General features: G+C 39.4%; 1 protein-coding gene across 1 annotated transcript in view; it reads right to left on the reverse strand.

Moving 5' to 3' along the window:
• Nucleotides 1-21,284, reverse strand: part of Marchf11 (membrane associated ring-CH-type finger 11) — a 75,920-nt gene that overhangs the window by 5,794 nt on the left and 48,842 nt on the right. Inside the window, exon 3 of the mRNA XM_070042079.1 lies at nt 12,314-12,506. Coding sequence (XP_069898180.1) covers nt 12,314-12,506 — 193 coding nt within the window. The remainder of the gene's footprint in view (nt 1-12,313; nt 12,507-21,284) is intronic.

The following is a 21,284-nucleotide window of genomic DNA, read 5'->3' on the forward strand; positions in this document are numbered from 1 at the left end:
CTGAAGGCATCACAGTAAAGCTAGTGTCTAGCCAGAAAAGTCTCTTGATTGTGAAAATGCCCAAGGTTTCCAACCTAAATTTCTTCTTTCTCCCTTGCCAAAATTTCCCTCTCACACTTCCCTGAGGTGGGGTGTGTGTGTGTGTGTGTGTGTGTGTGTGTGTGTGTGTGTGTGTGTGTGTGTGTGTGTGTGTGTGTGTGTATGTGTGTGTGTATGTGTGTGTGTGTGTGTGTGTATGTGTGTGTGTGTGCGTGTGTGTATCCAAAATCTATAAATGAGTTGTCACTGGGTTCCAGAAGCAGACTGGAGATTTTAATACCTGCTTAATTTGGGATTGTTCAGATCCCATCTCATCAACTGGTTCTACTTGTGACTTCTTAGTTTCTACTGGTATTTAGTGATGGTGAGGACAATGTGTGGTTACTTGGAAGACTGTGGTTCATGAGACTCTTATTTGTGATGTTTGCGAGAATGCAAGAACATGTATTAACTCCCCTTTCCTAGAACCATTTTTTGACTAACCCCAATTTACATACCCAGCAGTTTGCAAACTTCAATTTGAGTTTAGAGGCAATTACTCTAAAGTTGTTTCCAAAGACACTGTTGAGTCTTGTTAATATAAATCTTGAATAAATAATTAGGTATTCAAAGTTATTTCTCTCTGAACTCAATATTGTTTGAGTGAACTATACATGATGTTAGAACACATAAAAATCCAAAATGATAAAAATTTTATGAAAGACAATAAATAATTCATCATATAAATCACTATGTTCATAAAACAAAGCTATCATAAATTGATGTGCTTGAACCCAGGCCTCTGGAAATAATGTCCTAAATATGCATGGAGATTTTTGTATGCATATATCTCCAATGTTGTCCATACAGAAAAAATATATGAATAGCTAGGCCTCATAAAATGTGCTTAGATCCATAAATGATGTGTTGTTTTTCTTTTGTTTAATGTAAGTGATCCTCTCAGAACTGCCTAGAACCAAATGCAATTCACAGGACCATTCTGAGACAGGCAAATTGGTCATAAGCGCTGACAGCTCAAGGGCACAAATGCAGATTCAACATTCCTATTGAAAGCAAAATATTCTGGGTAAGAAATCTGATGAGAACCATGAATGATTCTGAAATCTTGCTATGACCAAAATCCCTTGACAGTAGAGGCTGGCTATTTTCTAAATACTGATGGTCCAAGAAACACCATCACCAAAGTAGGTAACGGTACAAACAAAAAGATGCTTATTACCGTGATATGAATGTAATCTGATTGGAGTGAATAAAATACAGCCTCCCCAAAGGATCTGATGCAACACAAATGTGTTCTTGTCCTATCACCCCTTTCTGTTAAGGGCTATTTCACGCATCAACTAAACCAGAAACCTGAGAGTCCTGAGGATCCCTCTTTCTCTCACTAAATTCTGCTTATTTTGTCTTCTTAAAAGGCCAGAGCTGAAACCATAAAAAAAAGAAGTTTTTGGAATGCCCACTTCTACATTTACACAATGAACTATTAATGCTTCAGATTCATATTTTCTCATATTTTCTCCTTAATCAAATATATACATACACACACACACACACACACACACACATGCATACCACTCATACCATCTCCCCTTCCCACAGGGTGTGCCTGCAGTTTTACTTGCCTCTTCTATAGAAACTTGTTGGCATGCCTGTGATGGCTGTGTGTACCTGATAACTGGAAGCCTGCTCTTTTTGACTTTGGGTGCCTATTGCTACTACAGTGTCTGGGGGGTGGTAAGAATTCAATCAATCAATTTTTGCTCAATGCAAAGCAAAGAGAAGTAGTATTAGTAGAACCTAAGGGATGTTTTATCTAAAGCTTGATTTAATCTAGTGATAATATTTCAATGTAAGAAATCTCAAGTGTTGTTTTTTGAAATGTTCAAAAATAATATAATCAGATACCAAAGTCAAACAGAGACAGGCAATCCAAAATTAGATTTGAAAAGCCTGGGCAAGGAGGAGGAGGAGAGAGAGAGATGTAACTGGGAGAAAATGAGGAAGGGGTTAACACTGTTTAAAAGAAATGTATTCACTGCCTGACTTATATAACTCTGTACATAACCTTTACAACAAAAATTAAACTAAAAAATTAAAGAAAAAGAAAAAGCCAAGGAAAGTCAAGGCTTATATTTCATGAGAGTGAGAGGGAAAAGTATGGCTAGAGGGAGTTGATGGGACCAAAAAGCCAGAAGTGCTCTTTACAAGGATATGTGTCTGTCCCCGGTACATGGCAGCCTCCTCACCTAGTGGCCGGTCAGCCTGCTCAAGCATTTGCCTGGATCAAAGAATCAAACAATCACAGACCAGACACTCACATAACAACCATGCCCATAAACCTGAGTCAGGTGCAAAATCTCTGCTATTTCCAAACAAACACAGAGCACAAAGGAGGCTGACAATCCCTACTACCACTTGTTTTCTGGAAAAAAAACTTACTCCCAATCTATTATTGCTTTATTAGTTTTTGTACTCCCAGTACACATAGGAGACTTTCTTCATCTTTCAATTACTAATCCCAGAGCCCAAGTCTACCATTCTCACAGTCGCAAGATATTCTTCAAAAGGAGATACTAGCTTCAACTACCAGATATAAATCTCTAGTTGCTTAAAGCCAGCTGCTTACTAGCCACAACTATTTACAGTCTCCAGAAATTCTACAAAATGAACAGGGTAAAGGGATCTGTGCTCTTTCTCTCCCTTCTCTGTCTTCTTACATATATATCTGTGGTGTTCATGGACTAACATCGGCTTCTGGTCACCGTTGATGGCCGGTCCCGTCCCTCAGAACACATTCTCACTACCCGTTATCTCCACCACAGCTAACATTATCTTCTATTAATCTCTTAATTCTAGCAGTCCCCCTCCAAGTCTTAAGGAAAGCCTGGCTATTCTCTTGGGTTATTTTCATCTTTCCTGCTTCTCCGCTATGACTCCATCCCCTCCAATCCTTACCACTGTCAAGGACATTTCTTCATTACCAGATGATGAGTCCTAGCTGGGAAATGATCCTTTATGGGCTTTTAGTTTAGTCTTGTCCTCCAGCTCCATTCACAGAATCTTTCCACATGATCAGACCTCATTTCCTCATGGCTACTTCTCTAATAAGATTCTTTTGTTCTTGCCATATCAAACTTAATAGGATTCCTTTAAAAACTGATACATGCCATCACAGACACACTGAAAAGTCCAGCAGCTGCCTATTCCTGAGACCCTTCCTAATTCTTGATCATCTTGAAAACTAAGCTCAAGCTTTTCTTCCTCCCATTATACCTTGCTGTCCCTAAGTATGATTAATCTTCTCCTATCAGTTCTCACACATATTTCTCCCTTGGCTTTCTTCCAGTTATTCTTTTAGTTTCTTCTCTCCCGGCATGGCTCCTAGCAGCACGTAGATAAAGCAAACACATGTTATATTCTGATACCTAGAAAATATTTTAGACTAGTCTGTTATCACTTCTCATAGACAGCCTGTGAGAAGCTATGTTCTTGCCCAAATACAACCTTCCTTGTTAAAGTTTAAATGTGATACAATGTTCACCATGGAATAATATTCTTGTTTTGATGGTTTCTAATCATCTAAAAATGTAAAACTATTCCTAGATCAAGGACAGTTTTCTTTATCCTTGTCCTGATTTTATATTTTAGTAACCATAAACACATAAACTACCTGTGTTGGCTTCGTAGGCAGCTAACATCCTCTTTGGCTAGACTCTCTCCAGTTGAGAGAGATAGCGGCAAGTACCCCATTTCCTATGGAGGAGGAGGAAGTCAACCATAACAAAACACTTAGTCTGCCATTCTGATAATTATGTGACTGATTGTTCCAATGAACGTGAACTTGGCAAGGTCACATAAGAGGAAGGCTGACTTGAGTTAGTGATTTTCATTGTTTTCTTCATATAACACCTTAGGGGTTCATTAGCTTGAAGAAACCATCGCAGCCCAGCCTGAAAGGGCAAGTAGCAAAATAAGTTCACTTCTGTTTTATCTCCTGGGGTTTTAAAAGTAACAATAATGCTAATAACTAACCATGATAGTAATCTTTAGAGAAATTGGTAAACATCAGATGATTAAGGCACAGAAAACCCTGTAATTTGTACCACCCAGGGAAAGAGATAATGACCAACTGCTCAAAGGATAGGAAGGATTACATATTTATTTTCTTAACTATTTCCTATTGCACAGAGCTACTCTGCCCGGGCTCCCAGGGAGGCCTGCTCAAAATGTACTCCAAGTGTACAGCATCCCAGGGGGAGCTGGTGTGAAGGAAGGACTGAACCAGACTCTTTCTAAACTAAGAGGTGCTATTTCCTCATGCTTGAAATGTGCTAACACATTGTGAACTCAAGGAATGAATGATGTGTCCATGTAAAGGAATCCCACTCCACATAAAGAACAACTGAAATGAGTTGGGAGAGCATGCAAGTCTCCTACCACTCAGGACCAGTCCCAACCCCCAACAGTGCTGCCCTGGCCTGCGATGGAACTGGTAAGGAACCCAGAGGGGCTCTGGGCAACAGCAGGAGAATGTTTCCATCCTCCCTACAGAAGCAGCTGGGCAAAGCTCTCTGAAGTAGCCACATTGTGGTGCTGAGGGATGTAGGTCCCCAATCAAATTATAGCTCAGGAAATGGAAACATTTCCTGGAGCAGGATGGCTGATGTGCTTCTTCTGTGCAGAGGGAAAATTACAGTGATGGGAAGATTCAAAGGAAATATTGGGCTAATCAACTTTCCTGGCTATGATGCCAAACTCTGTTTAAAAGTTGGGCTTTTTTTTCCCCACATGCCTTACGACTCATGCAGACTTCTCCATATCGGTGCTTCCTACAAAACTCAGGAGACAAATACAGACGTGACACCTCCCCCACCGCCTTCTACCATAACCCTGTCGGTCCTGGCACGTCAGCAGCCTCCTGCACCCCATTCTGTGGCTGCAAGCTGACTTCTGCTTTGAAAGCCTTCTTTTGCTGCTGGTCCCCGGTGACTGGATTCTAACTGTGGCAGTGACGGTGCTGGAGGGCGGGAGGAGGGCGGTGTGATGAAAGACTAAAGCTGGACTCCAGGGTTGGTGGCCAGAAAGACTACTGTACATGTGTGCGAGGCCTCTGATGGAAACTGTTGACAGGTTTGAATCTGGAAGGCCAGAGCCACCACAGGAGATGTAAGAGGGGGGAGAGAGGTGGGGGACCGGCTTCTGTGTTTGTGTTCTCCACTTCCCACAGGGAAAGGTCTTCGCTGGGGGGGAAGGGGAGGACTGCTGGTGTCAGTCCACACTAGGTGCTGGTGGCCTTGCTTCCAAAGGAGCTGGGTAAAGTCACTCATCCATAGCCTCAAAGAAGGCCGAACAGCGGCCCCACACGATCCACGGTATTTACAGGGAACCATTGATACCATTGATGTAGCCATAAGTGTCAAGTATAAAGAAATGTCCCTATGATGCACGGCCTGAGTGAGGGGAGCAGTGGGGTGCGGGGTGGGGGCAGGGAGCTTGAGGGGGTCTCCCTGGCGCTCTGAATTATGACATGTGTCGACTTCAATGCCAACTCTTTCTGACTCTTCCCCCTTTTCATTAGACATATTCTAGATCAGAAACACTTTAAGAAAATTGGCAACTTCTGAATCCTGCTAGGAGGTGACAGGAAGCATGAGAAACTTTTACAAAGACAAAGGTAGTTTAGTAGTCATTCACATTTTGCTTGGAATATATGCAATTTTTTTACCATAGCAGTAAAGTTATTTCCTGAATTATGCGTTGCTTAGGCTGACTTGTCTATAACTAAGCTGTACCCTTAGCTCCAGGTCAGGCATAAGCTCTGTCATAAACGAAGAAAGCAAACACTGCTGATGCAGAAGCTTACTCATGGGGACTATGTTTGATTACTCTGAAAGACTGAGGGAAATGCTTCATTTTACTCATACGATTTCACAAAGTAAGAAAATGTGCTAAGTTTTTGGTCCATAAAATGTTAAATCATGTTTTACTTCTAGCTTCTCTACCTGTGAAAACGTTAGTAAAATGAAGTCATATCAGAAGCAAGAGATGAAATAAAGCATCAAATATGTATGATATGAAGTATTAAAGAAGTATTTTGTTTGAAATTAAGAGAAAACTATGAGTCCATACTGGGGGACCGAAGCCTGAGGGGTGCATGCCTGGCATCCCAGCAGTCTGGGAAGAGAAGTTAGCGGGATGGTGTCAGCTCAGACAAGGTAAATGAGAGGGACTCTGTCCCAGTAAATAACCCAGGCTAACGCCTGTAATCCCAAGAGCATAGGAGGCAGAGGTAGAAGGATCGTGGTCCAAGGCCAGCCCAAGGTAAAACACAAGATCCTATCTGAAAAAATAAATCCCTTGTTTGCTCAAGCTGTAAACCACCTGGCTAGAAAGTGTGAGGCCCTGAGTTCAAACTCCAGTAAACCCAAAAGGGAAAAAAAAAACAGTAAGAAGAAAATATTTGATCTCATTCAGTATGTCATTTATTTCTAGAATCCTTTCAACTACATAGCTTTCGAAAGCAAGAGAGAACAAACAACCATGGGAAACTTCAAGAGCCTCAAAAGTTTCGGTTCCTGGTGGGCGCTGTGTGTGGGTGCTTAAGGCTTCTGTATTCTGAGTGCTTGGTCTTGAATTTGAGAAACAACAAAATGGGGGACAAAGTAACAGATCAGCATTTTAAACACTGCCATGTGAGAGAGAGAGAGAGAGAGAGAGAGAGAGAGAGAGAGAGAGAGAGAGAGAGAGAGAGAGAGAGAGAGAGAGAGAGAGAGAGGACATTTCTCTTAAAGCAATTTCAGGATGCATATACTCCAGACTGAAAAGAAACAGACTGAGAAGCAAAATCCCTCAGTGTTAGCATATAATAAAAGAATCTGACCCAGAGCCTCGAAGCGCTCGTGTGCGGGGTGTGTGAGAGGCAGCAAGTGCTAGTCTTGGTCACTCGAAGAAAACAGTGGAGGAGTCCCAGCGCTAGCCCAGTCTGTGTCTGCATATTACGGCCTGGGTCTCTCAAAGGACATCAGGCAGGACAAGTTACCACCTGCATGACCTGAAGTGGCCTTTCTTGTTTTTTCTTTTAGAGTTGTCACACCCACCTCAGTGGCTACTGAACTGACTCTAATAAAAATGATTCTAAGAGTGTTAAATATTAGCCAGGAACGGCCGCGTGTGAGACAGTAGGAACTCTTGTTTGCGAAGAGAAGGCCTTTACACAGAGGCAAGTGAAAGGATCCATCACAATTTAACATGTGCAGCTGTGCACTCGTGGCTCACCCCTGCAGTCCAGGATGGGAAGGCTGAGATCTGAGGATCACAGTTCAAAGTCAGCTTGGGCAGGAAAGTCCATGAGACTCTTATCTCCAATTACACAGAAAAAAAGCCTAAAGTGGAGCTGTAGTTCAAAATGGTAAAGTGCCAATCCTCAGCAAAATAGCTAAGGGCTGGTACTCAGGCTCTGAGTTCAAGCCCTAGGATTGGCGCCCACGCGCGTGCGCACACACACACACACACACACACACACACACACACACACACACACACACACACACACACACACACGAAAAAGAAATAAAAAGAAAAAAAAGCGAAAACAAAAAAAACCCACCCAAGTTCTAATTATGCAAGTCTGACTCTACTCCTTGAACCCTTGCCTTCAGAAACAATCACCCAAAACATGTGTCCTTTAAAGCCCTGTGAAAAATAGATTTAGATGTATAAACTTCCACGTTAAACAGGGCTCTCCTTTGTTGCTTCTACATAAAACTAAACTCAATTCCCATCGACTCATCTGATACTGATTGGAAGCCACCTATAATTTTTTTCATGCAAACTAACCTAACAAATCTGTCATCGTGTGACCATTTCCTAGTCTTTCAGACTTTAATGACTGGCAGAAGTATTTCTCCCGCAGCACAAGCACTGAGTCCCATGAGCATGGAGGGGCTCAGGGAAGAGCAGCCATGAGGAAGCCGCTGGACTGGGCAGAAGCACAAGCTTCCTGCCATGCCCCTCCCGGGGTCCTTGGGCTTGTTACCTTTCCCGTCCACTGCACACATCATTTTAGAAGGAGGAGCCAGTGCCAGCCTGACTTTTTCTCCCCTCGGTTACTACTACTGTCTCAAGCAAGCCTCTCTGTGCCTCCTTGGCAGCTGCCATCTTCCTGGACACCTCACGTTGTGTTTGCACTCACCCTCCCTCCCCTTGTCTCTCTTGTCATCTGGCAGCTGCAACCCATTTAACAGACAATGTCAGCATTATTAATACTTATTATTCCATGATCTAGAGACCATGCTGTTTAATACAGTGGCCACTAGCTACATATAGCTACTTAAAATTCAGTTCAAAATTAAATAATAATGTTAATTTTCATTCTCATTAAGTTATATTGCAAGTACTCCGAAGCCAAAGTATCCAGAGTGTATGGTATTGGATAATGCTGATGTGAAACCTGTTCTACTGAGCAAGCTTCATCTTAATAACTCAACTGTAACAGTGGCTACAGGCCCGGGAGCACTGGAAACATTTATAACAACAACGAACCCTACATTTCCTAAAAGAAGATTTATTACGGATGAATCAAAGCAATGAACAAACTCGCCATATCTGGAAACAAATTTCCCCAAGTAAATAAATATTCTGGAACTATTTAAATTTCTGTTTAATAATTCTGGTTTTGTCCTAAGTATTGCATTTTCTGGTTGAATTAAAACATTTTGTGATTTGAAAAAAATCGTCTGCGGGGTTCCTGAGTTCTTTTTTAAAGAATATTCAAAGCTGTCAACCTGTTGTTTCTCATACAGGCATTGAGTTTATAAGAGGAATGTGTCCGGCTGTTTTAAAACCCTCTGAATGGAAACCAGTTTCACATCTTCCAAAGGACATCTCTCTATTTGTCAAGAGGTTCAAACATCAGCCTTTCGGGCTTTTCCTTTCCCATGAAATTAGTCTGGAACTTTCCCCTCACAGAACACTCCAGTCTCATTTCTCCTTGTATTATCCAACTGCTATTTCTTGTTCATACATTCATGACAGCATGTTCTATTCTATTCTATTCTATTCTATTCTATTCTATTCTATTCTATTCTATTCTATTCTATTCTATTCTATTCTATGGTGTTAGAGATTCACAAAAGAATAAAGTTTGTCCCTCCTGGCAATGCAGTGAGAATATATATGTCATGGTAAACTTGGTGTGTATTTTAAGAGACTGAGGCAATAGGAAGTGTTTAAGGTCAAAATGAGGAGGGGAATGTAAAATATGTGAAAACAATAATCCTTGATCACAAGGATTAAAATCAAAGACACTCAAAGATCAATCACAGGGAGTTGTCAGTCGAGAATCAAACAGGCAGTTGTGGATGGACGTCTGTTCCTGCAGAAGTATTTTCTGCGTGAGATTGAGTTGGCTGAGGCTCAGGGTGTGTTTCTGGAAATCTTCTGTGACAGCTCTGGAGCTCAGGAATAGACATTCCTCCATAATCTCCTAACCTTACTTTTTGTTAGGGCTTGAAAATGACTCCACTTTGATTCCAGGACACTTTCACATCCTCGTGATGCCCTGAGTGCCTTAGGAGCAAGAATGTAACTGACTTATTTGAATCCTAGTGGCTAACACTGTGTCCAATGCAGAATATTCCCATTAAATGTTAAGTGCACCTAAGCAAACTTGACTCAAGCTCTTACAGTTAGGTGTTTTTTAAAGTATAACCAATGTAATTTTTGTTGATATCTGTATTTAATTATAACAGACACTTGAATTGCTTTGAAATGTTAGCAAGGGTTAATACTACTGACCACAGCCCAGCTAGCTACTGTTTCCTTTACTATACGAGTTTCTCAATTCCTTGGGAGAAAATTAAAGTGACTTGCACTAAGCCAAAACAGAATATATAATGAGACTGCCAAGTAAACTTACTATTTAAGATATAGACAGACAGACAGACAGACAGACAGACAGACAGACAGACAGACAGATAGATAGACAGATAGATAGATAGAATGATGATCTTTGCTTCGGATCAGCCAACAGATAACAAAAAGTATTGCAAGTGTTTAAATATCTAACAATGACAACTTACTTTCTAAGAAACTTTACTTTACCAAATAGACAAGTGCTCAAGTTTGAAGAGAAACCCAACTGTCATACATTACCAAAAGACTATTGTTCCTTTGTCTAGGCTCCTGAAAGCCAAAGTCTAATGATCTTGAGCAAAATGCTGCTGGGAGCAGTCAAAACCTAAGATATATAATAACACTAAATATCAGTTGTAAATTAAAGAAAATTATTTTCTAACCAGGAAATGTATGGTCCTTCTTAGTGCCAAAATGATACCAAAAAAGTCAACTCAACATTTTTCCCTTCAACTAGAACTGAAATTCTAATGATCTTTCATATTTATCTCTGAATCTCTCCTTTTTACAATTTATTGTAACTGATACATAAAGACACACAATTGAAAATATTCAGACACCATGTAGTGTTTAAATTCAGGTTAACAGTACTTATTTGCTCAAATCCTTTTATTTATGGTGAAATGCTTTCTTCCAGCCTTGGAAGTGTTCCCCTTCTAATAAGAACCAAACACCATGTTTTGTAGCATTTAAAGTGAAAGAATAAATATTATCATTGAGTTGGCTGGGGGCCTCCAGGAGTAAAACACTTTTTTAACTCTTCTTTATACAGAGCTATAACTTAAGAGGTTAAATTTGAATTGAGATTTCCAGGTTCCAAATGCTTACATATGTAATAAATTTGAATTGAGATTTCCAGGTTCCAAATGCTTACATATGTAAGTGGGCATGTATTTCAAAGTATTCTTAGCCCAATTATTCAGTCAAAATCTGCTTGGTTTACCTATCATTACTCATCATTCTCTCCTTTTCTTCTTTCTGACCTGCAAATTGATCATTTTCTTTCTCACTAGTCTTGTATTAGGGACTAGGGAGGAAATAAAGAGCAAGACAGTAAGGCTGACGATATTTTCAATATTTTATAAGATTTTTTAAAATAATGTCTGAGAAAAAATAATAGTGACTGAGGATATTGAAATTGCTAGTTAAATTAAGGTCTCATGCATACAGATTTAAGTGATCTAAAATTATTTCGGTGTTTCTTATTTATTCAATTATGTTCAATTTACCATTTTTAATTAATAATATAATGATTTATCACCGTAGTATCTTTTTTTAGGCCTGCATGGTAAGGATTATTATTCACATTTCTCATGAACCAAAAGAAGTATGGAGAGATGAAGCTGGACTTGCCAGGTAGAGGTGAGGCTTCGAAACCATTCCATCCCAAGCTCAGCCTCCATTCCCTCTAGCCTATGGTACCAAACATCAGAATGGAGGAAAGAAGGCCTGTGTAACACAGATGGCTGGGTCCACCCTGGAGTTTATGATTCAACAGGTCCCAGATGGGGCCTGAGGATGTGGGATTCCACACAGGTGATGTGGAAGCTGCTACTCTACTGCCCACGGTCCAGGGGCCATACTTGAAGAGCTACTGCTGTAAATTACGGCCAGGCCGTTCGACTCAATTCATAACTCATGAGGCTGGGAACCAGCACAGAGCAGGGAGAGTCTCCTGATAGCAGTGTCCCTCTCCAGCACCCTCATTCCGCCCACAGCAGCCGGTCACCATTACTTCCTGGAGCACCTCACATGTGCCACAAAAATGCTGCGTGACTCAGTTTCTGTTTTCCCTTGTGGTATTACGGAGAGGACAGATCCCTTAGATGAAATGCAGCAGTGATCTGTTTTTGTGAAGTCTATTTTAGCTGAAATGTTTGACACATTTTTCTCTGCTATGCCACTGAATTTATTAAGCATAGCAAAGAGAGCCAACAACAACAACAAAAATTGTCCCCAAGTCCCTCGATTACCTCCCCCGCCCCCAGATAATCTGAGCCATAATCATGGAGCGACTCTTTAAGGTGATGGGCCTCTCGCCCAACACGTATCATTGCTCTTGGTACCAGCCCATGTGTCCCCAGCTTTGTAAAAGAAATTGATTTGTTCTCACTCTTTAAAAATACATGATGGTCTTTATATTGTTCATTCCAAATGTCTTCAATCCCACCTCCTTCCTTTGAAAAAAATCACCAAATTATGGCACTCCCCATTGTCCCACCCCAGATAATTAAGTGGAAAATCAAGATAATGTAAACCACCCCCACAATATCCTATAGATATGAGATCTGATTGGTAAAACGCTAATGGCTGAAAGCAATGGAGTACTGACAGTTGGTGAGTGGTCACGTCGGGGTCTTACCTATGCATACTAGATCCATAAAACCATACATTCCATAGCAGATCTGAAAGAGGATGTCCTTCCTCTGCCACACTGCATAGGGGCTGAAGGCTGACCAGAGGAGCCAAGTCACACTCGCTATTAAGAACAGGGATCCTAGGATTACAGCAATCATCTGAACTTTCTCAACCAGTGTTATAGAAATGCTTTGCCACTAAAAGAAAAACAGAGGCATGTAAGAAAAAAAGGTGCTGTGTATAATTTTAAAAGAAAAGAAAAACAGTTTCAATCCTATGGTTCTCTTCATAATTCCCAGACCCCCTATAATCTATTCAATATCCTCAAAATGAATTTTCCACTTTATTCAGACTACAAAAAATAAGACAAGCAGATAAAGATTAATGAATTGCCTTAACTTCATTATTTTTGGTAATTCACCATTCTGTAAGTTTAATCTACTTTTACTCTAGATAACAGTTCTAAGCGTGAATGGCTGAGGAATATTAGTCCCTAGGAATCACATTATTATCTTGCATACACACATGAAATTAAATACGCTCTGATAATAAACTGTGAGAAATTTTGCATCCCATATTTTTGTTCTTGACACATTTGTTTCCTTAAAAAGGGGGGAAATTCTCTATCATATTTTATAGTAAAATGTATTAAAATGTAGTAAGCTCTAAAAGAACATCAATAAAAAGTGTTTAAGATAACAGAATAATCATAAGGGAACTATAAAATTGTACTTGATCTACTACTAGCTCATCTCATATATTCAAATATTAAAATACATTTATTATCTAATAGGTAACCCATGAAGTATTTCTTGTCAAGATTTAAAGCATGTACAGAGAAAGAGTATCTTAGAAACTAATAAACTATATTGACACACTATTCAATGGGGTGAAGAAATTGGTGTCCTAAATATTAATATCTGAGAGAATTTACAGTATAACTAATAGAGTTCCTTTGAGAGTGCACTGAATTTGGGAGGACTTAGTCATGTTCTCATGTTCATATGTTTAAGAGAGAAACAAAAGTAAGATTGTCCTGTTGGCGTGCCACCAACCAGTAAAACAAAACCAAGAGCCTGGGCTACTGCAGCAGACTCTCAATAACTTTAGTAGAAATTATCCAAATCAATCTGTTAAATGAACCTGAAATTTCCTTAAACCCTTACTTACCTTAATTCTGAATATGTGTATTCCCCCAATGACAAGTCCACCGTGGCCTATAATTTCCACCCTCTCAGTTTCTACCAGTGTCTACCATCTTCTCTCCAGACTCTCTCTCACTCTGTCTCTCTTCAGCTTTTACTTTCTCATTGACATACATATCTCTCATAAATAGGGAATTTACATTCATGATATCATAAATCTACATTTGACCTCGTATAGTCATGGATATTATTAAATTCTATATTTGTTTTATTTTTTTTTAATTTTGTCAAGATGATATACAGAGGGTGTACTTACAGCTACATACATAAGGTAGTGAAATTCCACCCAATCCCAGTAAGATTGACCATTACCAAAATAAATTCTATATTTGTTACAGATTAAGTGTGAATATGTATTTGAAATGTTTCATCCTCTATAATCACTTTTATTTCTTTTAAGGCAGACCAAACAATAAAGAGCTGTTTGGTGTAAAACACATTTCTATTCATTTTAATATGAAGACTCGTTTGGGAAGAATAGTTCTTGTTTATATCTGAATGAACAACAATTAACTAGTTGATGTTATTTCATCATTAAAAATAATTCCATGTTGTATTTCCAGCATAGTTTTGAACTTGCTCTTTCCTTAACTTCCTGACACAATTTCCAACACATTAATTCCAAAGTGTCAATTATTTGAACTTTAAGGCATTTAAATCTTGCTGTCACCAAGCCATTGTGAATGTCTCTTCATCTTGTTTAGCTTTCATTTTTATTAAAATTTGTCCTAAATCCACTACCACAGGAAGTATGCATGTATGTATATACATACTAATATATGCACCATCTTACCTTTCATCACTTTTATTAATCACATCAGATAGTTGAAAAGAACTATACCTTTCAGTCCACGAGACTGAAGTATCTTCTGTGTGTGTGTGTGTATATGTGTGTGTGTGTGTGTGAGAGCATGCATGTATGCAAGTGTGAATGAATTTCATTTTCAAGTTGTGATCCGCAAGTTCAATATACATGCTGAATCTTAAGTAATCGAAGGTAACTTGAGAGGAGGATTAATGAACTATGGTCTTCACTAACATGCGCTTTTCTTCTGTCAATAATTCTGGTGATTCTGTAGGCTTATTATGTAACTTTGGTGGAAGTAAACTTGAGCAATTTAGTATCGTATATGACTCTATTTGGTTTTAATTAAACTTGTTATTTAGTGGGTCCAGCCCCACCCACATGCTTGCCATGGGCACAGGTGGCTCAGTCCTACTGGGTGCTTGGGTGCGCGAGCACTGCAGCAGGGCTTGGACATAGCTTTCCACTTTTCCAGGACTCAGGAGGAAGGAAGGCTATGGGAATGTTAGCCGCCTTATTTCCTGAAAGAAAACTGCTACTACACGAGGTGATGGTGAATTAGTGAGGCCACGGTAAACAGGAACAGGAACTGTGGGTGCTTCATTTGGTGATGCTAAATTTAAAGTGGTTTAAGATTCAGTTGCCTTGTCCTTGGGAATTAATATATTCAAAAAAAAAACCAACAGAAAGCTAGGAAGAGAACAACTGTTGATTACAGAATAGCAGGGACCTTAATTATTTATTGCTGTCATAGATGTTATCTATATTATGGATATAGACACAGTTTTAGATTTTTTAAAACTTATTTGAAAAAGTATAAATTATACAAAAACTCTAGCAAAGTCTTGAAATTTTTTGTTATATGGAACTCTGCTAATAATGCAAAATATTTCACAAATAATACAAAGGTGCAAATGTGTTTAAAAAATAAAAGAGGCTCTTCAAATACTGATGAACCTTAAAACAGCATTATTTCAATGAGTACAAACACATTATTGAAATCAAAATCATTAAATCTGATTCTCTATCTAGGGATTTCTCTTTGGGTAGTCATATCATCTTGGTAGTTTTTTGCCCATGATATACAACTCTTTCCTATTTCTATTATGTACCAAAGGGGGACTAGGGGATGGTTTCTTTGTTCCTCTAGGCAAAATAACTCTGCTTTCCATGGCAGGAATTTTAGCCAGTGTCCTTGCTCTCAGAGGGCAGGAATTGTCCACAGGGTCAGCCTCTGGAGGTTGGCTTAATGAATCACTAGCTAGAACAATTCAAGTCTTTTGAGGTATGCTACTGGATTTAGATTTGTAGGATACTTTGAAACTTTAGCAAAAATTTTCAGTAAGTAAACAAATTTTTCTTCTCTAAAAATATATACAAGATTGTGGGATCGTTTTCTGTGTGTGTGTGTTTGTGTGTGTGTGTGTGTTTGTGTGTGTGTGTGTGTGTAGAGAAGGAAAGAGACTTGTTTAACTTTTAACTTTTTTTCAAAGTTTGGGTAGGAAGGCAATAGTACAATACTTGGCTTTGCTCTCAATAGATTCTACTATTTTTTTCTTTAATATTTGAATATATGTGATTCTTATACTCCTACAAAGCTACTTGTATGCAACCAGCTATTTTATCTGCTGTTCCTGGTGAAAGTAGAGCTGATGAGCTCTTCTTGTGGAAAGGTCACCTTCATTTAATAATAATTTCCATTTACATAGTACCAATGCATGCCAGACATTCTTCTAGGAAGTTAGACACATTACCTCATTTAGTTCCCACAGCAACTCTCTGAAGGATTTATTCTCCCCACTTTGAAGAAAAACAAACTGAGGCAGAGAGGGTAAACAGTTTACTGACCCACATTCCACATCTAGTCAGGGGCAGAGCTCAGATAAAAGCTCAGACAGTCTGGCTCCTAGGCTTATACTCTTACCACTGATACTAGAACCTATAATAATTCTACTGAGCTTTGATGACAATTAATTGCACACATCCTTCTTTTTGTGGAATTACAACTTTCTAAAGCTCCAAGTCTGTTTTTCTTTAAATAAGTTTTTTATTGTGAAAATACTGTACAGAGGGGTTACAATCACATGAGCAAGGTAATGAGTACATTTCTTATCAAGCATTGTTGCCTCCTCCTTTGTTTTTCCAAGTCTGTCTTCTCTGGTCAGCTGACATTTGCAGAGGCAAGTCATGCTCCTCAACCTATCCCAGCTCCACACTCCCAGCAGAAGGACAGCTGCCTCTCTAAGCTCCAGTAAGGAAGGCTAAGTACAAGGTCAGCACAAAGCCTGCGTCTGGCACATAATTGTTACAGAAGGATAAAAGAGGAAGAAAGGGAATAAGAGAAGGGAGGGAGGGGACAGCAGGGAAGGGGAGGGGAGGAGAAGGGGAAGACAAGGGAAGAAAGGGAAGGAAGGAAGGAGGGGGGGAGGGAAGGAGGGAGAAACCCTCTCCATTTATCCTCATCTGACTTTTTATCATCTCTGACCAGGGACTGACTCTCCTATCATTCATATTTGACTCTAATGCCCTCTCTTCCCATCTCTCTCTCTCTCTGTCTCTCTGTCTCTCTCTGTCTCTCTCTCTCTCTTTCTCCATATATATGTATATATATATTATTTTTTATTTTATTTTTTGTCAGTTGTGGGGCTTGAACTCTGGCCTGGGTGCTGTCCCTGTGCTCTTCAGCTTAAGGCAAGCACTCTACCGCTTGAGCCACAGCACCATTTCCGTAATGCCCTCTCTTCTAGAAATCCATCCCTTCATGTTCTTTCTCTCCTAAATGGAATCCCTCCCTTTCCTAGACCCCAAATCTACTGTCTATATTTCTGTTTAGTGCAAATTTCTTTCTTGCTCTAATCCCAGACAATCTGTGGTCTCCCAGTCTCCCATGGTTCAAAGGCTGCAGATTTCCCTAGAACACAAGCTGGGCCCCACCCCCCTACTTATCTGCCTCACAGCTGGACACACAGAACAAGGGCTGAAACCCCCTCCCCAAGGCTTCTGATACTAATTTCCATATCCTGTCTGACTGACCTATGAACATTCATTCCATGTCCATTCTATCACTAGGAAGCCCCAGCCACAGTCAAACCACTAGTGCATCTAGAATAAGAATATATACATTCCACAGCCTAATGTCTTTCTACCATGCCCTTCTCTGTCTACTTTGTCAGCACTCACTGTTTCCAAATCTGTATAGACGGACACAGCCTGAGTCTGAAAGCAAAAGCAAAATGGGAACCATTGTAGGATGTGGTTGTGGGAATGGAAAGTCAACATGTTAAACAGCCCAGCAAAGCGCCAATTAAACCTGATCGGTAGCCTCCTAAATGACATCTCCAAGTACTTCCTAAATCTGGAAGTGCCAATTTGTTAATTGAAGACTGCCATTAGGGGACATAATCTCAGAGAGTATTATCTTTTTAATTTGGATGAACACAAGTCAATTCATACGGGGAATTATTTAATATTTTCTTTATATACCAGTGTTTACATCAGTTAGATAATAATACAGACAATGGCCAGAACTGGTTTTATTGTGTGAGCATTCATGTCCGTGAGCACTTCCTTGGGAAATTAGGTAAGCAACTTCCCCAATAATTATCACAGATTGCTGTGGAATCACAACAGATATTGTTGCCCTTACCAAAACCTCTTCACTAAGTAACAAAGGTTTATTTCTTCTTCAGAGAAGAACGGATTCAAGAAAAAGCTCAGAATGTTTAAAGAAATGACAGATCAAGACAAAGCAAGACGCAAACTTTCCCCCATCTGCAAATTTTGTCTAGTCAGTAAGATAAGCACTAAAAAAGATATGCACACCAAAAGGTCCCTAAGCGGCTGCCCAGATGTATCTATTGTCTGAAGGAGTTAAAGACCTTCTTAATTCAGAACCCAATTTTCCCTAGGAAAAACAAGGTAGCATGTGCTCAAACAAAAGCAGGCTGAACTTAGAACAGCAAATCCACTTACTGTGTTTAAGTCATTCGGCCCAACGTTTCATCCTGATTTTTTCAGAGCTGGTCAGATATGAATCATAAGGCAATAGTCCATAGTAAAATCATTTATGCTGAACAGGATGACAGGCAGGATTAATCACCAGCGTCACAGGAGAGAACACCTGCTCTTAAAGAGTACCCTATTTAGAAACATGAATATAACCACAATCTACTTTCAATCATCTTTTGATGGTGTCGTAAGTGCCTGGGATTGGAAATCTGGGCAGAAAACATCTCAGTATTGGAATGAGGATGTCATGAAGTTACAATGTCCCATTAGTGACATGTCCAGTCTCAATAGTCATGTCTATAGGCTACATGATAAGAGTGATTTCATGGTTATACCTCGATCTTCTCTGCCAGAAAAGCAACTCCATATACTGTCACAGCTGAGATAAAATTAGAAGGAACTTGCTTTGTGTGAGAATGATAGAAATCCAAACGACCTTGAAAAATAGATAATTTCTTTTGAAGGAGGAAGAACATGACTTTCCCAAAGAGGAAAAGGGCATACAAAAGTAGTAAAAATAATTTTGTGACAATTCAACACCATAAATGAAATAGATAGGTTCCATGAAAAATGTACTATATAAAAACTGACTCAAGAAGAAACACAACATATAAATGACTTTATACAAAATAAAGTGGACTTGTTAAGCCTCACATGAAGCAGAACAGCAAATTACTGTAAGACCTGATGATCTGGGCATACATGATCAAACATTTCAACCTTACATATTCTCTGATAGAAAACAAAGGCCAGAACACCTTTTGACTTATTTACGAGACTAGCACAACTCCCAATACCAAAATTCAACATAAACATCACAAGACAAAACAGCTCTCATGCTAATATTCTTCATAAAGATAGATGGAAACAATAAAAACTTCTTCCCACAATCTATGAAAACAGTAACACAGCATGAGTGAAGTGAGGGTGATCTTAGGATTCAAGGTTGATATAAAATTCAAATTGTAATTGCCCATATTAACAGTAGCCAAAAAAATTATGAAGACCTTAATGGATGCAGTAAAGTCATTTTATACAAACTCATTTACGACAAGTGTCAAGAAGAAAAGGGAAGGATCTTAACTTAAAAAGTGCATTCAGGGGCTGGGAAGGTAGCTCAGTGGTGGAGTGCTTGCCTTGCATGCATGAGGCCCTGGGTTCAATTCCTCAACACCACATAAGCAAAAAAAGAAAAGAAAGAAAGAAAAAAGCCAGAAGTGGTGCTGTGGCTCAAGTGGTAGAGCCCTAGCCTTAAGCTGAAGAGCTGAGGGACAGCGCCCCGACCCCTAGTTCAGGCCCCACGACACGACAAAAAAAAAAAAAAAAAAGAGTACATTCATCCACAAAACACTTAAAGCTAGGATCACGACTGTAATGTGCTTTCCTCAGATTGGGAACGATGCTAAAACACTCATTACGTGTGTCTAGTTTTGAACTAGACATCCTACTCAATGCAAAAAGGCAAGAGAAATAGAGAAGGATAAACACTGCATAGGAAGAACTATAAAACTGTCTTCATTTGTAGATCATCTATGTAGAAATTCTAGAGAACTTATATGAAAACCTAATAACTAGCCAATTAATTTAGCAAAGCCTCAGAATATACTATCAGTAAAAAAAAAATTATATTTAAATCCTAGCAACAAAAAGTGGGTAAATTTTTATAAAGTAATACTCCAAACAAACATCAAAAATCATAAACTAAAAGTGGTCTCTTTGCTTTTCTATCTTTTCCTTTTATGTATTTATTTTGTTTTTGAGGCTAGTTCTTTATATGTAGCTAGGCTAGTCTTGAACATTAGCCTACTGGTTCAGCCTTCTATGTACTGGAGTTACAAGAACACTGGACTTTGAACTGATGTTGTTTAAGATACAGCCACAGGTTACTCGTAAAAGAAATTAAGGAAAACTCAAATAAATGATTATGAATTTAAAGACTCACCATTCAGATAACTACTCTCCACAATTTTAAATTCAAAGCTAAAATGGAAGTAGAAGAAAAACAGCTTTTTTGATATTGGTCACATTTTTTAAGAAAGAGAGCACTCACTTAACATAGCTTTCAATCAGTCATGTACCAGTGGCTCACAATTGGATCCTACTAGCTAGGAGGCTTAGATCTAAGGATTATGGTTCAAAGCCAGCCTGGGAAGAAAATTATGTGAGATTCTTATCCTCAATAAACTTCCTAAAAGCCAGAAGTGAAGCTGTAGCTCAAATAGTAGCTCACTGGCCTGCCCTGAGTTCAGGCCCTAGAACTAGCAAAAAAAAAAAAAAAAAGTTATGCGTGCGTGCGTGTGTGTGTGTGTGTGTGTGTGTGTGTGTGTGTGTGTGCGCGTGCGTGTGTGTGTGTGTGTGTGTGTGTGTGTGTGTGTGTGTGTGTACACACAGCACTCAATCCAATGAGGCCAATCAATATACTACTTCACACAGATTTAAAAAGACAAACCTCCACAACTGTTAGACACAGTTTTCACAAGAAGTCCAAAGAGAAATTCCTGGGCCCACTTTCTGGTGAGAAGTAATATTTTCTCCTACTCCTTCAGCAATTGGAAATGCTCAACCACTGAACAACAGGGTCTCGTCATGCCCACAATCCTCGTTGTAACCTAAATGTCTGGCCCTGGTCTGTCTAGACACAGGAAAGCAAATGGAGACTTGGAGGCTTCCTAAGAACCCTAGGAGACACTATCAGAGTTCTGTGCTCTTATAACTATGAATGTCAATAAAAATTCATATTCTTCCCAAATCCTGGAAATGCCAGGTAGTGTTCTTCACCTTTGGGACTAGGAAAATGAAGTTCAGAATACCTCAAAGCAAAGGTCAATCTGGCCTAAGCTCATGTGGACCAGCAAAGAAAGCACTCAGCCAGAACTGAGGCCGTGTGGTAAGCCTGGAAATTTTAATTCTAGAAGAGAAAACAGTCAAAAGACAAGGCTTGGTTGGTGGATGGCAAT

This window comes from Dipodomys merriami, unplaced genomic scaffold (genome assembly GCF_024711535.1).
Source record: "Dipodomys merriami isolate MVZ:Mamm:240054 unplaced genomic scaffold, mDipMer1.0.p SCAF_32, whole genome shotgun sequence".
In the NCBI taxonomy this organism is placed as follows: Eukaryota; Metazoa; Chordata; class Mammalia; order Rodentia; family Heteromyidae; genus Dipodomys; species Dipodomys merriami.